Here is a 15076-nt window from a genome sequence, read left to right on the forward strand (position 1 = left end):
CGTGTTTGATAGACGAATCTGGGGGCTATCCATTGATAGTAATACTGGGTCCGATGTTGCCAAGTATTGCTACATATAGTAGCTGCAAGCGCAGCATTGCCAAGCTTCGGGGCATTGCGGAATATTCTAAGCTTTAGCGTTTTCACGTAGACGATGAGCTTATCTTGTCACGCGAGCAAAGATGATAGTTCTTTCTTGGCCTGAATATTCTGACTAAACAATTAGACGACACCAAAGCACTCTCGTGAAAGTGGCACAAATCCGTGCAGGGAAGAGCTAGCTATTCTTGGCGCCAAGGTTTGGCGCCAATCTCTTGGCAATCAGGCGGAAGAAGCGGGGGTTAAAAGTAATCCGACTTCTACGAACTCGTTACTCTTCTGGGCAATGGGCTAGATCATTCTGACTCTCGCGATGCAGTGATTACTCAACAGTTATTTTAAGATTGGTTCGAAATAAGATCTGGAACGTGTATTATAGTCCCTTTAGCCAATCATCCGCAGGAATAACATGAGCAGATTTCTAGAATGCGCCACTTTCCACATGTCAAAGGTGTTTGACCTAGCTTATGATATCTTTGGCTCCATGTGGAGTATTATAGAGGGTATATTTTTGAATTCTTAGACAAACTTACACTGTACTTGGTAGTATGTGTTGCTATGTAAAGACTGTAGATCACACACATAACAACACTTCAAAGAGCATGCCCTCAGTAACCTATTCAAGATTGGGCTCACTGAACTCCACAGAGAAGTTGTTCAGCAAGAAGAGAGACCAAGAGAAAAGTATCAAGGTGATTTTTCTTCAACCGCTGTTGCCCCCGCCTTTAGAGGCGGCCCCAGGAGGGATCTGTTCAAGCTTATAATCCGCCCGGTGCCCTCTATTAATTTCCAAGCCGCCTTTGTCAAGGTAGTCTACTCTAATTTCAGCAGGCACAAAGTCCAACATTATTATGTCTCACCTCTATTCCACCATTAGTACCCCATCAAACCTCGATCACACTGAATATTCAATTCAAGGAACAGTGACGGGAGAAACTTCTCCAAGGGCTATAGAGAGTCATCTACCTACTTGGCCCGAAGAGTGCCCATAACACTACGATTCAGCTAGACCGAAAGGTTCTTCATGTGCTTCCAATCTACCAGCAGAAGCCAAGACAAAGTCTTTCAACTGGAGTGGCTCCTGGGCCTGGGACATCAGAGCTTGGATCATGGGCCTAGTCTGCATAGCTATTTTGATTGGCTTCTTGGCCTATTTGGATGGAACTCCTTACGCTCGTTGGCAATACTCATTTCACCCAACGCAGTCATCTCCATTATTATCACAATCGTGAAGGCAACTGTACTCGTAACAGTCTCTGCTTGCCCGAGTCAGTTGAAATGGAATCGGTATCAGGTTTCCACCCCACTTTACGATATACAAGTGTTCGATTAAGCGAGTCGTGGCCCCTAGGGCTCGCTAGAGCTGCTTTGGTCCATCGCAAAAATTGCCCCAAGAGGTTCCAGCTATGCAGCTTGCAATATTAGGCGGGCTGTTTAAGACAAGTACGCCCCTTAAACCGGTGTGTAGCACTGAGTAGTATTGCGAGTATCCGTATCTGTAGTCGATGTGAGAACGTCACATCCCAGACCAAGCAGACCTGCATGAGAGTTCCTCATTTGTTGTCTCCCTTCAACAAAGCCCCCGTCAACTGCAGCTACACAGGACCTGGCGGGCTCCAAGTTCCCCACGAATCTAGCTATGAAGCTCAGCAAAGCGGGCAAACGGCCACGTTCACTCGCTTGCCCAGAAATGGTACAGCAAGAACATCACACAGGCTCTTGGGATTCAGAACCCGATGATCGCAGATTTGTGCAATGAGCTTCCCTCATACACTCAGGTACACACTTTCAACCTCGGCGTTGTGTCATACATGAACGATGTCATTGAATGCGTGCTGTACTGGTGTGAAAGAACAATATCCAAAAGGAGGCTCTCGCCAGTCAGTAATTCTCCCGGCCGCCGTTGCTGTTTTGTCGATTGGATTGCTTGTGGCAACTGCAATCTCCAGCGAAGACTATCCTGTGGAAATCCTCTGTGTTGCCTTTGCTTGTTGGACGACCTAAAACACAACCGGAGCGTAATTTGGATTCTCTGAATGACGTGGATGAGCTGTAGCGAGTATCGAAAGACGTCAAGATCTCTCTAGTCGACTATTAAGACGTGAACTTTGTGGAAAGGTATTAGGCTCAAGAATCCGTAGATGAAGGAAAGAGTACGACGGGTTTTGGGTTTTGGGTCCATCGCGCCCACTGGGTTTTTCGTCGGCAGAGAGTTAGCCAGCTGTCATGAAACTTTATACTTATATATTGTCTCTTGAAGGCCTAGAAGCAGCTCGTATCAAGAGTGTTCTGCTAACAATATTAGGGGGTAGTTAGCGATTATGTTCTAAAAGACCTTAGAAAAGACCTTGAAAGGACCGATAGAAGAGTGATTATTGGACTTCTATTTACTCCCTAGCCCACGAACACAGCTAAGCTACACAAACTTCTGTATTCCTCTATTTCTCTTTCTCAAGTTCTTGCAACCCGTGTTTATATATTCATGTATATGTATTGTATTAGTCTGTGTCATATAGATGGAGTGTCGATACCCTATGTACCATTTAGACGCACCTTCCTAATTAGGGAACCTCGGTGATAGACTTGGGGAATTACAAAACCTCAAAAATACACAAAATACGTAGCTTCTAAGAATGAGGAAATAGCATACATCATTCAACATGGAACGTATATGCAATATGCCATGTTATTCCCTGTCCTGCATCACACATCCCCAGATATATACATATATCATCTACATCTATTTCTACATCTGCATAGATCCCAGTACATCCACCGAAGTACACACAGGGTACACAAACAACCCTAGCAACCACCGAAGCGCAAGTCTTCAAGTTCCACAAACGACCCTCCCCACCCCAGTCCTCCCCAACCAGCCCTCAACCTGAACAAGCAAGACGACACACGCACTTGCTATACTTGCTATGATCTACAATGTACAACCCGATCTCGTTTGATATAATCTGGTCTACACACTCCTAACCCTTTCCAGACCTCCTTTTCTTCCCTGGGTTGATGCCGGATGAATCTGTGTCAGGTCGCGCATGTATCGTACTACTGTATGACCTGGTGCGAGATCCAGATCTGGTGTGAGGCAGTCGGGTTTTCTTGTGTTATCTTTTGTAGGTCAGTTGGGATGGGATGTTACCGTGTACATAATATTCTTTCTTGTGATTTTGTATTGTTAGAATCTATTCACGTGAAGTACGGCTGGCCGTTTCAAGTAGAATATCTATGGGATTTAGCTGCTGGTATTATATGTAATACCATGTTAAATCTGTATCTGATTGTAAGCCTCTAACCTCTTTATACAAAAACAGGGTCTACCCAAAACGCTAAGAAAAGAGAAAGCAAGGTATAAGAACTAGTACCTAAATTGGTAGGGCGATACTCTTTCAAACTAGATACCAGAGCCAAAGGAAATCCAAATCCAAGATCAATGATGACGATCCAAAGAAAGACCTGGCTGAACCCGAGAAGCAGAAGAAAAGAACAGGCGAAGAAGGATTAGGACTCAATGTGCCAGACATCTTCCAATCTTATAATCCTGCGTGGATGTCGTGCCCCATGCTCCGGTGGCGGTATCCAAATTTAGAAGTGAGGGGGTATAGAAAGAATGGCTAGAAAAAAGAGAGTCGAAGAAGGAAGTCATAATGACTCTGAGAAGAGAAAGCCAAATGCTAAGAAATATAAATAAGAAGTGAAATGAAAAAAAAAGCTGCTCAACAGCTTACACCAAAACCCCAACCCGAAAAGACCATATATCTCCCAAAAACGAGAAACAATTCCCATCATATGATACCAAATTCACCCCGAAGGAAAATTCCAATTGGGTGTAAACCCAGGATAAAACGACGAGTCATGCGCCTGGAAATGGAACTCACCCATCATCTCCGCAGAAATATCTCCCGCAAGATGGTGGGGATGCGTATGAGACTCCGCCATAAGACCGGACGGTAACCTCATCAACACGGGCTTCACGTCCTGCTGGGGTGTGCCGGTATCACAACATCCATCTAGAACATACGGGAACGGCGGTTCGTGGTGGGCATGTTGAGAATGATGCGGTAGTCCAGAAGACACGGGCATATCGACATGGGGTGGGATATCAGGGCCCATATCCGGTGCGCTCATGGACGACCGTTGCCGCAGCGCCATTAAATCGTGGTACCCTGCGTCTGGGTAGCTGTAGCTCGTCTGGTGGACGGGCTGGAGATCCCATTGCCAGCTTGCTGTTGTCCGGCTGGGGACGGATATGGGAGTTTGGACTGGTGGTGGACGGGAGATTGTTGGGGATGGTTCTGGGGGTGTTGTTGGTTCTGGGGAGGGTTCTGCTGTGACGCTGCATTCGGTGGAGGTTGATAGCAGTCGTAAGTAGCGCAGATCCTCGGAGTCTTCGTCTGGCTCGTCTGCGTTTTCTTCGGCTTGTTTGATTAGGCCTAGACGGTCGAGGATTGCGTGTGTTAGGGGGTGTCCGTCTGGGGCTTCTGCGAGGGCATCGCCCGGGAAGCCTTCGTTGTTGATGCATAATTTGTAGAGCTTCTGGAGGGCTTTTACGACGAGGGAGTGGTGAGATTCGAGCATCTCGACGAATCTGTGTGTAGTATGTCTATGAGCTTCTGAGGATATGCGTAGTTGGAGATTCTGGGTATGTACTCACCCTCGAGAATATACTTTGGTCTGAGTGGCTTTCCGTTCACGGAATAGACATGGGTGGTTGTATACCGAGCAGCGGTTGCAAGGCTGTTTCCCATCACACTGCAGTGGGTTAGTTAAATTGTTTTTCGCATGCTATGTTCGACATACCTTGGTCTTCTTCACGCGACAGCGATCACAGGCTTTCAGCACATGTTTACGCTTGACTCGGAAGACGCGCTGGTCGCGCTTGTCTTCGCCAGTCCGGGCCCGATGCTCCAGCTCCGACAATGAAGCCACCGCCGCAAAGTCGTCAATGCTATGCGGGAAGCCCTTGGGGCGAAGCTTTGGCTGCCACGACATGGTTGATTGTATCATATTGAAAACTCCACTAGCTAGCACGCAAGGGAGGTAGATATTTCAATGCAAGAGTAGGAAGGGTGGAGAAAGAAGGAAGAGAGACAGAGCAAGAGTTAGGAGGATAGAGAGGGACAGGGCTTTGGCCGTAAAAAAGAAAAACAGAAAAAAGAAAGAAAGAAATCGAGCAGGTGGGGATGATATGAAAGCTTTCAGCCGCCAGGGCCAAACGTCAATATCATTAAAGTCCCCCCGCAGAGCCCACTGTGACGTGGAGAGGTTTCAAGGGTGACGAGGATGGCATGTGGTAGATCCTAGGCAGGTAGGCAGGTAGACATGTAGGCATGCAGGCCATGTAGGCACATAGGCAGCGGCACTTAGGCGACTATTTAGGTACCTAGAGATCAGTACAATGACACGGTCCGAGCCGTGAGGGTAGATCAGCCTAGTCATTGGGCAGAAAAGATCAAAGCCCAGCAACGTTCTTGTCACACGATTTTCCCCTCTTCGAATGCTGACACTCTGCACGTCAGAGGGAACCCTCCACACGTGCCTGGATATTGGAAAAGGTCAACTCCGAAGATTCTGCGAGTCCAATTACTGCAGAGGTCAATGCGAGATAAAAAGACAAGTCGGTGAAAAGGACATCCTTGTTAGCTGCACCGAAACGTGGTACAACGTGATATGCCAGAGAACACTAGACATTTAACAGGCGTTTAAAAGAAAAAGAGGTGAGAGATTTAAGGAGAGACAATAGTCCTTTGATAAGCGGGGTTGATACCCCCTTGGTATCAAGGCTCTCTTTTCCTCTTCTACTCTTCTACTCTTCTACTCTTAGATCAACTTCTCGTATATTTTATACCCTGACATTATACCCTGGTACTGCCTGCATTCTCGTACCGGCATCAGATCTCTACGCAGCCCTAATCCGAACAGTTGTCTAGGCTAGATCTTTGCATTGATCTTCCTGTTTACATGTGTGGCAGTGTGTACACATATGTCTGTGTATACCGTACCTATGCAGTGCTCAGCTCCTGCAATACCATATGTGTCACTGACATGCACTTGACTGTACTTCTTCCTTTCCCAATTCCCATATCCTCTAAACAGATCAATCCTGAATCCCGGGTTTGCCACCGAGTCGAGACCGAATGCAATGAACATGAATATAAACCTGTGCAATAGATATTCAATGTTTTATCGAGTCCGTACATGGACTTGAAGGTCGCTCAGCTGCGAGACAGGGAACATGGAATATGGATAGAGACACGGACACTGTGTTATTCGTTCTCCCCGATTCCACAAGATATGAATTTCATGTAAATTGGCCGTACAAGGAATGGATTATCGAATATTGATTGCTGGATGCATATTTTCAAAAGCAATGAAAGCAGACAAAGATCACCCTATGGAAAGGAGTTACGAGCACCTGCATCGAATATGCAGTTCACTCGTTCACCGACAGATTCCAACAAGTAGAGACCACGAGGCCATCAAATTTCTCTGCCTTGGCAAATGGAGAAAAAAGCAAATGGGTAGAAGTAGGTGGGAAAATGCAATATGTAATATCAGAGGGGATCTACTAGATCTATGTCTATGCAAATTGGGAAAGAATTCGAAGCCCGAACATCCTCGGATGTCAGATTTGCCCAAGTGACCAACCCTAAATTGCTTGGAACAAAAAAGGGGAAACGAAAACGAAACGCAAAAGTGACGCGGGAATCAAATTAGCTTGTAGAGCCAATGATAAGAACCGACACAGCTCTGAAGTGGACTAGTCACAGTCACCGACAGATCAGCAGATGCAAAAGCAACGGAAGAATCAGGACTCTCGCAAAATGCAAAATATTGTTTGCTTTCGCCTGATTCCTCTTCTCACCCCGGTCCATCGGGGAGCAAGATGCTCGCTTCACCCCTGGCAAGCAAATCAAAGCTCTCCTCGCTGGTCGCCGTACTAGGAGAGTGATCTGGCGGTAACGGGCACGCGCTCTTCGCCATATCCAACGTATCAAACGAGGGTCGAGCCCGAACCTGAACCTGCCATCGGCGATCCCCTACCCATTCAACGCCATCCCCAACGCCGCTAATATCCACCTTGCGACGTTCTTGCTCGCGCTCGAGGAGAGGCAGTTTCTCGTCGGGTGTTTCACTCCCCTGCCCGAGTTCCAGGGGCAGGTGACGCCGATGCCATTCGCCCACGAACATCCCGTCCGGGTCGACTTCTGAACGTACTTTCATCCACGACTCCATGTCGGACCCGTACGATGTTCCCAGCTCGTTCGGGCTTAATGTGTTGAAATTCTTCGCCCAGTGCGGCTTCGCGCCCATCTCCCGCATCAGCCATTCAAAGGCTTCGTAGTAGCGTTCTCTGCACGGCGGGTCGCGGAGGTATGGACGGTAAAGCGTTGCATTGAGGTAGAGCGTCGGGCCGTCGGGACACGTCGGGTCCAGGAATGGGCGGGGTCTGGTGTTCAGTGAGGTATCGGAGACTCGCACTTCGACCGGACAGTGTACATACAGGCCCTTGGGTGAGAAGGGGATGCGCGCGGTTTCAGTGTCGCCATTCAACCAGGCGGAAAGCCGACCGATAGTCTCGGGTCCCTTTTCCAGCGGGAGAGCCCATTCGTTCACAAACTGCGAATACAGACAGTTCATCAATAATCCCTCTCGGGCGGGCTCAACGGCCTCGGTGATGGTCGATCCAGCGCGGAAGCCGTACTGCATACCAAAGACGAACCATTCGACCCAGGGCAGGATGCGCGGGAAGTATGAAGACAGCGCGAGGAGATTATGGTAGATGTGGTAGCCTAGGGAGTCACCGTAGAAGCTTTTCGGGGGCGCGCGCAGTGGGAGATCTGTTTTATCAGCGCGCCAGACAATAGCGCTTTTCTCATACGGCAGCCACCAAACACGCACGAACTCATGCTTAGTCCACAGACCGGTGAACCATTCGTCCAGCACGCGAGATAGGGCATAGCGCTCCTGGCGCCAGGCGATTTTGAATGTGTGCGCTGCCTTGAAGGTGACCTCGACGACGATTCCGAGCGCTCCGAGCGATACCAGGCCCGCGCGGAACAGGTCCGGGTTGTTTGTCGCGCTACAGCGGACCAACTGGCCATTGGCGAGGACCAGGCCTAGCGATTCGATGCATTCCGATACCAGGCCGTGGCGTAGGGAGCTGCCGTGGGTACCGGTGGCGATGACGCCTGCTATGGACTGGCTGTCGATGCTGCCCAGGTTTTCGAGTGTCAGACCATGTTTCTCCAGTTCTGCGCCCAGATCCCGTAATCGGATGCCTGCTTCGACGGTTACGGAGCCGGTTGACGGGTCAACGTGGAGGATGCGATTGAAGTCGTCGAGGTTGACGAGCCAGGATGAGGTGCAGGTTAAATCGGAGGGCGAGTGGCCGCTACCGACTGTTACGATGCGACGGCGACAGCGACGGGCGAGAGTTACCAGTTGTTGGATTTCTGGAATAGTTTGTGGGCGGATGTACAACTCTGGGCGGGAGAAAAATGTCTTGGCCCATGTATGATGTAGATGATCGGTTGATGAGCGGAACGGTACCGCGGGATCGAGCTTCGAGAGCTCACGAAGAATGGAGGGGTCCATGGCTTGCTTTTTACATTGCCATTGGGGAGAGAAGAAAGGGAGAAATTCAACCAGATGGCGACATCCATCGGATGATTATTTTTTTATCTCCGTCCTCCGTTCCCGTAATCTTCTATACTACCCTAAATTACCCTAAATGTCCGATATTTCATGTGATTTATAAAAAGATAAGAATAAAACTTATGAAACTTGAATTGAATATGCCTAAATACACCCTCAAAATGCGAAATCCACTCTACATCCCCAGATGCTCCAGTTCCCTCTATGGCAATATGGCACAAGTACAAAGGATTCCGAAATGCTCTGTACATAAACATGCACAAATTCAAAAGCAGAAGCCCTTAAAAAAAAATCACATACAAGAAAACACATCTCACTCATTCTCCTCTGGAGATCGAATCGCCTCAATAACAACATCGAGGGAGAACACGAAAGGCGCATGCTGAGTGCGCGGGTTCCATTTTCGGAATGCGCTTTGGCAGCGGTCGGAGACGCCGCCAAGGGCCACGTAACTTTTGGGAATAAATGGTCGGTCCTGGAGGGAAGTGGCGAGGATACCATACTCGTGCGCGAAGACCACTGCCGAGGCGAACTCGGCAGACTTCTGCGAGGCTTGATCGCCGATAATACTGTGGAAATTAGTCTCAGTCGAATGTAGGACGTTTTGAGAAGGTAGTACTTACACGTAGATCTCAAAGAAGGTGTCCAGAACGTAAACGTCTTTGTCGGTGATGTCTCGATAGCAGAATGGCTCGATTTCCTGAATGCAATCGTTGGCCTTGACCACCGGTGAACCTGAGCCCGGACGGCGGAGATTCCAGAACCGAGTTGGCTGGTTTGGTTCGTGGTCGACCCGGAGGAGTCGCGTGCGGAAGTGGTTGTACTTCGGCTTGAGTTGCCAGTGATCTTGACACATTTGCGGCGCGGCCTCCCTGGGGCCTGCGAAAATGTCGAAGAAATCTTCGGGCTCTTCACCCTCGGTGACTTCTTCAAACTCTCCGGTCAGGCCAAGGTCCATGCCGATAAGTCGGGCTGCACCGGTTTCTTCGGGGCCACTGCCTTTGCCCTTCCAGAGGTAGAGCTTGCCAAAGGGGGCTGAGACAACGTAAGGGAAACCAGAGCAGAGATTGCGCAGCGAGTAATCCACCTCATCGAAGGTCATCTCGCCCAAGTGTTTCCGGCCGCAAAGCATGTAGAGAGCCGAGGAATTGTGGCGAGAGCTGGATCCACGCCGCGTGATCATAATGCCGCCGAGGGCTTGGATGAACCGTTTGGGTTCATTCCCTTGTCGAATGACTTGCAACTTGGAGCTATTCTCGCGAGCGACTTTGCGCGCGAACGGCTGTTCATCCTCCACCGAGGATTCAGGGACATCGTCACCACGCCAGAGGTATACCTCCGAAGTGCTGCTTCGTCCAGTCTCGAATATGTGCACGCAGAGATACATGCTGCCTTGGTATAGAATGTACTCCTGGTGGGAAGGAAGTTCCTGACGCCTCCCATCACCGGTGAGCTCCCAGATCTGGAGCTTCACGGTTCTGATCTTGACATCGTCCGGTTTACGCATCAGCATCAGCTGCGGATCAATGTCCATCCTGTTTCGAGCGTTGGGGAATGTCTTGAAGAAGCCCGCAATAACCTCGCGTGCCTCACTAGCTTGCGCAACCAGTGATGGGGCAGACATCTTTCTTGAAAGTCTGCGCGGATCGGTGGGCTTGTGAAGCATCACATTACCGTCTTTAGGGGGCACTGGCGGGGAGGGATGGCTCATGGGCTGTGAGACGGAACTGCGTGCTGACTCGACGGTAACACCGACTGAGGGGATGCTCTTCTGCTGACTCATACGCGAATCCATCTGGTTCTCATTGTAACTCGTTCGGAGAGGAGATGGCGATGAGGACGCAACCCGGTTTTGCTGGCCCCATTGTGGCGTTGGTGTTACAGGCAAGGGGAAGGTGGGCGAATCGGACTTCGGTGGGACGGGTGGTGCGCTAGATGGACTCACCTCTCCAGGGCTTACGGGGTCCCTGGGTGTCGCCCCAAGATTAGGGGAGGGGAAAATGTTGAAGTCCGTTGTTAGGGAACGGGTCTGAAGTGCTTGCGGGAGTCCGCTTCGAGGCGTATCGCGTTCGAGGGTGTCCTGGGGAGGAGTGGTCACCTCCGGAAGTTGCTCGGTGACTGGGCTGTCTGAACGGGAGTCTTGGATGTCAGGAACTGGGTCTTCATCAGGCTGCGACAGGTGCTCCGAATCGATCTCCAAGGATTCAACGGGGATTATAGGAGTCTGTGACGGGGTGGCTTCAGAGGATGAAATGGCACCAACCTCCATAGTATCATCCCGAGGGGATGGGGTCGAGACATCAATGGTCTGGGGGGGTCGTCTCTTTGGGCCTCTGGCACGACCCTTTGTGGCGTGTGTGAGAGGCGCAGCGGGCGAAGTAGGCTCACTCTGGGCTGTAACAGGGGTTGGCAGCTGCTTCTTCAGTCCGTCGCCGACAGGCGCGCCACGAGAAAGCAGGCCAGCTAGCGCAGGGTTGATTCGACCTGCCAATTTGCTTTTAGCTGCCGGACTCGGAGTCACAGTAGCCTCTGCAGCAGGTGCCGGTGGCCATTGACGAACTGGCCGAAGCGTCTTGACTGAAGGCTCCTGCATCTTCACTACGCTGGGCTCGATTGGTGCCACGACTTCGCGGGTTTCCTCATGGCTTGGTGAAGATACTAGCTTGGGAGTTTGCTTGTAGTCGCTCGCCGCCGGGATTGTTTCCTCTGGCTCATCAATGGGATCATCAGCAGGGAAAGGTGACAATGGCTGCGATTCTTGAGATGCTCGCGAGGAACTCGTGTCTTTCAAGGGCCAGCCCGGCTCATCCTTGGCATTAGATGGCGACAATGGTTGTTGTTCCTGGAAAACTCGCGATGGACTAGTGCCTTTGAAAGATGAACTCGGGGATGACAATGCCGGTCTGTCCTGCGAAAGTCGAGAACCCAAGCTTTTAGCAGGCGACATCGGCTCGTCCACAAGTGGTTGCTTGATGCTATTAGCCCGCGTCATATTCTGTCGCATAGCAATTGCTTCTGGTACGACCTCGGCCGGTTTTGGCGCATCCTGCTCTCCAGCGGTATTCCGTCTAATGGAGCCTCCGCCGGCTTTCATTTCATCTTTGCGGGACACCAGGCTCTTCCTAAATTCATCGACTCGCTCGGTCTTTTTTGGGCCGCCGGTGTTGTTCAAGGCAGCTTTGCCTCGTAGGATATTGCCCTTGAGTTCGTCAGGTGCGACGTAGTTGCGAGTTTCGGTCTTTTTGAGGCGCCCAAATACATTTTTGAATTCTGGTTCTTTGTTGTCCCCGTTATCTTTCACGACTTCTCGTTTCCGTAGGTTTGCTCGGAAGTCCACCACAGGAGATTGTGGCTTTGGCTTGGGTGAAATGGGCCCGCGCGAGGAAGTCGAGACGGAGAAGTTTGGTTTGGGGCTTAACGAGTCGGGCGGGGCCCTGCGAATGGGAGTCGATTGAGACTCAGCGGTGACCTCAGACTCTTCAGGTGCCGGTAGTTCTTGCGATTCACTCTCCACTTCAGCGGGAGAGCCAGTCTTAGGTTTCTCCGCCGGTGCGCCGCCTGATAGGGCATCGAGGGCCTCTTCCACGGGCGTTGGAGAAGCTGGGGTTTCCTCTTGTGTTTGTTTGGCACCAGGGCTACCGAAAACCAACGGAGATACTGGCGCTATCTCCTTCAGTTTGGCTTCAGGGGTTCCAGGTATCGAGGAACTAGAAATGCTGGGTCTCTTGGAGAACTCCGGAGATTCAGGAACGGTCTCCTTGGCAAGGCTTCCAGGAACCGAGGGACCAGAGACACTGGGCCGCTTGAGTGGGAATTCCACCGGAGGCTCCGTGACAGAGTTCCTGTGGAGTGATGAACCTGAGACGCTTGGCTTTTTGAGGGGGAACCCAGATGGAGACTCAGAAACAGCATCCTTGGTGGGGCTAGTAGGAAGCGATGGACCAGAGGCACCAACTTTCTTCAGAGGGAATCCCAATGGAGACTCGGGGACAACATCCTTAACAGGGCTTGTGGGAAGTGATGGAACACCAACTTTCTTCAGAGGGAATCCTAATGGAGACTCAGGAGCACCATCCTTAATAGGACTTGTAGGAAGTGATGGACCAGAGCCAGGTAGTTTGGTTTGAGTTCCTGGCGGGGGTGTTCGCATCAAACCGAGAGGAGTGACTTCCTTAAAATTGTTGGCTCTTCCCAAATCCACGCTACCTCGCGACTGTCGATCTTTGGCCCAGTTGGGCTGTGACGGTGGTCTGGACGTTTGTCGTGGTAGCTCCGGTCGGTTAAGGGCACTTTCCAACCAAGAAGCCTTGTTGGGGCTCCAGCGCCTGGGGTCCATAGTTTTCGAGACAAACGAACTTTCACTGCCGTCTGCGGTAGCAGAGCTAGCAGAACGCGAGTGAGAAGGTCGGAATGATTTTCCTGGGCTATCAAAATTCACACTGTCTCTATCGTTTGCAGTGGTTGGTCGTTCGGTTGTTTCGGTGTGTGCCTCACTGTGGCTGGAGCCTGGTCGCAGGAGAGTTGAAGGTTCACGCGCAACTCGCCCAAGAGGTGGAGGGGTTTCACTCAAACTTGGACCTGCCACACTGCTGCGATTTGACACAATGGAATTTGACCGCCCAAGTCCCTGTGGGATTTGCGCACTCCACCTTTTTGACACACTATCTGATCTTCTCATCATAGCACTCTGAACAAAGCCTCCCAGACCCTTGGTGGGCGAGGTCGACCGGCTTCGCTCTGGTGACATACGCCGTTGGGTTGGAGACGGCACGGATTCCTCAAAGGAATCATTCTGTCGAGGCTCGAGCTTCGGAGTCTCTGTCAGGTGCACTGGTGACCCCAGCCCAGTGGCTGAAACCGACGATACCGAGAAGCGATGGCTCATGTTGCTATCGCGAGACCCGGTTCTCGGAGGCGACAATGACCTCTCTTCTACTGCCTCAAGTTTATCTAGTTCAGTACTTGATTCTTCCACTTCCGGCTCCTGATGTCCCGCGCCCACATCTGTGTGGCTATCTGTCTGTTCCTCCTTCCCACCGTATGATAACGATCCAGCCCCGTGATCCGGGGATGGAGGGAGCACAGGAGCCTCCTTGGAGGGCCTCGGGAACCCAAATTGGAGTCGAGATAGTGTATTCTCATCCGAGGCCGTAGACAAATTTCTCAAGTGGCTTGCGCGTGTTGGGGAGCGAGTTGGGGATGTCGAGGGTGACATGCCGAAATCCCGTGAGGACGGGCGTTGCTGCCACGACAAAGTCCCCGCCCGGCTGCGGGACAAGGGGGGCCGTGTCCGCGAGGGAGAATCCATTCCAAGATCCGGCACCGATCCGCGCCGCTTGTCAGAAACCTCCGTCTCTTGACTCGAATCCCCGGCGCTCGAGGTCGAAGGCTCAGGTCCTGTTGTTTGCGGGGTTTGCAGTGTTGGCTCGAGGTGTTCCGGGGGGTCGATGGACCGAGGACTGGTTGATGAAGTGCTCAGCCGCGCGACATTAAGGACAGATGAATCGTCGGTAAGGGCCAGTGATCGTGCACGCTCTGTTTTTTGAGTCATCCGGTATCAGCACATTGTGCAGCAAAGGCTATGACCGCAGACGTTGTCTGCATCAAGGGGAAGAGTGCGTACCAGCTCTTCGGGCTTGCCTTTCTTTCCGCCCCTGCATAATCTCCTCCTCCAGTTTCTTGGTGCGCTCGTCATCTTCCTTGTCGCGACGCTCACCTAGTTCCCGGATGCGCTGAAGGAAATCAGTGACATCCTCGGAACTCTCGTTAGGAACAGTCATGATCTAGACGGGCGTTCATGCACGCTAGAATGAAACGAATGAGGGGGAAAGAGAGAGAAGAAGAGTTGTGTTCTCCGCCCTGTTTAAATTAAATCGGGACTTGCGATGATCAACAAATTCATTGGTTCACACACCTCGCTTTTTTTTTTAAATCATTTTAATCTATTTCTATTTCTGTTTACTATACTATACTACAGCATATACTATACTATTTTCTCTCGCTCTCTCTAATATCTAGATACCACCTTGTTTGTTTGCTGTGGAGTTCAGCTTTAACAGGTTTCGCCCCGCAGTTTGGTTCCATGGTGCCCTTGGGGGTTGGCTTTTCCAGCTTTTTCTGGTTTTCAGGGGCTCGGCTGTTTTCGTGGGTGGATATATCAGTTTGTGCCTTGCATGTATATTGAGAAAACTCTTAACTCTTTGTCACCTATCGGAGCCTTCTGCAACTTGGAACATTTCCGTGCCCTCTAATATAGTATAAAGGGTATGCATAAAATGCACGGCATGGTTTTTGGAAGCAAAGTTTAAACCCGG

General features: G+C 50.7%; 4 protein-coding genes across 4 annotated transcripts; 1 reads left to right on the forward strand and 3 right to left on the reverse strand.

The window, feature by feature from the left end:
- Positions 1-1916: 1916 nt before the first annotated feature.
- On the forward strand, positions 1917-2102 carry N7447_008348 (uncharacterized protein; the record flags this gene model as incomplete). Its single annotated transcript, XM_057232610.1, has 1 exon — positions 1917-2102. The coding sequence occupies one exon, from the start codon at positions 1917-1919 to the stop codon at positions 2100-2102; it is 186 nt and encodes a 61-aa protein (XP_057082152.1).
- A 1803-nt stretch (positions 2103-3905) lies between these two features.
- N7447_008349 (Zn(II)2Cys6 transcription factor domain-containing protein) lies at positions 3906-5096 on the reverse strand (the record flags this gene model as incomplete). The annotated part of the gene is made up of 3 exons (XM_057232611.1): positions 3906-4692; positions 4759-4856; positions 4905-5096. The coding sequence occupies 3 exons, from the start codon at positions 5094-5096 to the stop codon at positions 3906-3908; spliced, it is 1077 nt and encodes a 358-aa protein (XP_057082153.1).
- Positions 5097-6965: 1869 nt separating this feature from the next.
- Positions 6966-8702, reverse strand: N7447_008350 (D-arabinono-1,4-lactone oxidase; the record flags this gene model as incomplete). The annotated part of the gene is made up of 1 exon (XM_057232612.1): positions 6966-8702. One exon carries the CDS (start codon positions 8700-8702, stop codon positions 6966-6968), a length of 1737 nt encoding a protein of 578 aa, XP_057082154.1.
- Positions 8703-9075: 373 nt separating this feature from the next.
- On the reverse strand, positions 9076-14542 carry N7447_008351 (putative gelsolin repeat protein; the record flags this gene model as incomplete). Its single annotated transcript, XM_057232613.1, has 3 exons — positions 9076-9331; positions 9386-14297; positions 14386-14542. 3 exons carry the CDS (start codon positions 14540-14542, stop codon positions 9076-9078), a joined length of 5325 nt encoding a protein of 1774 aa, XP_057082155.1.
- Positions 14543-15076: the final 534 nt, after the last annotated feature.

Source organism: Penicillium robsamsonii, assembly GCF_028829455.1.
Source record: "Penicillium robsamsonii strain IBT 29466 chromosome Unknown utg000005l_segment0_segment0, whole genome shotgun sequence".
Lineage (NCBI taxonomy): Eukaryota > Fungi > Ascomycota > Eurotiomycetes > Eurotiales > Aspergillaceae > Penicillium > Penicillium robsamsonii.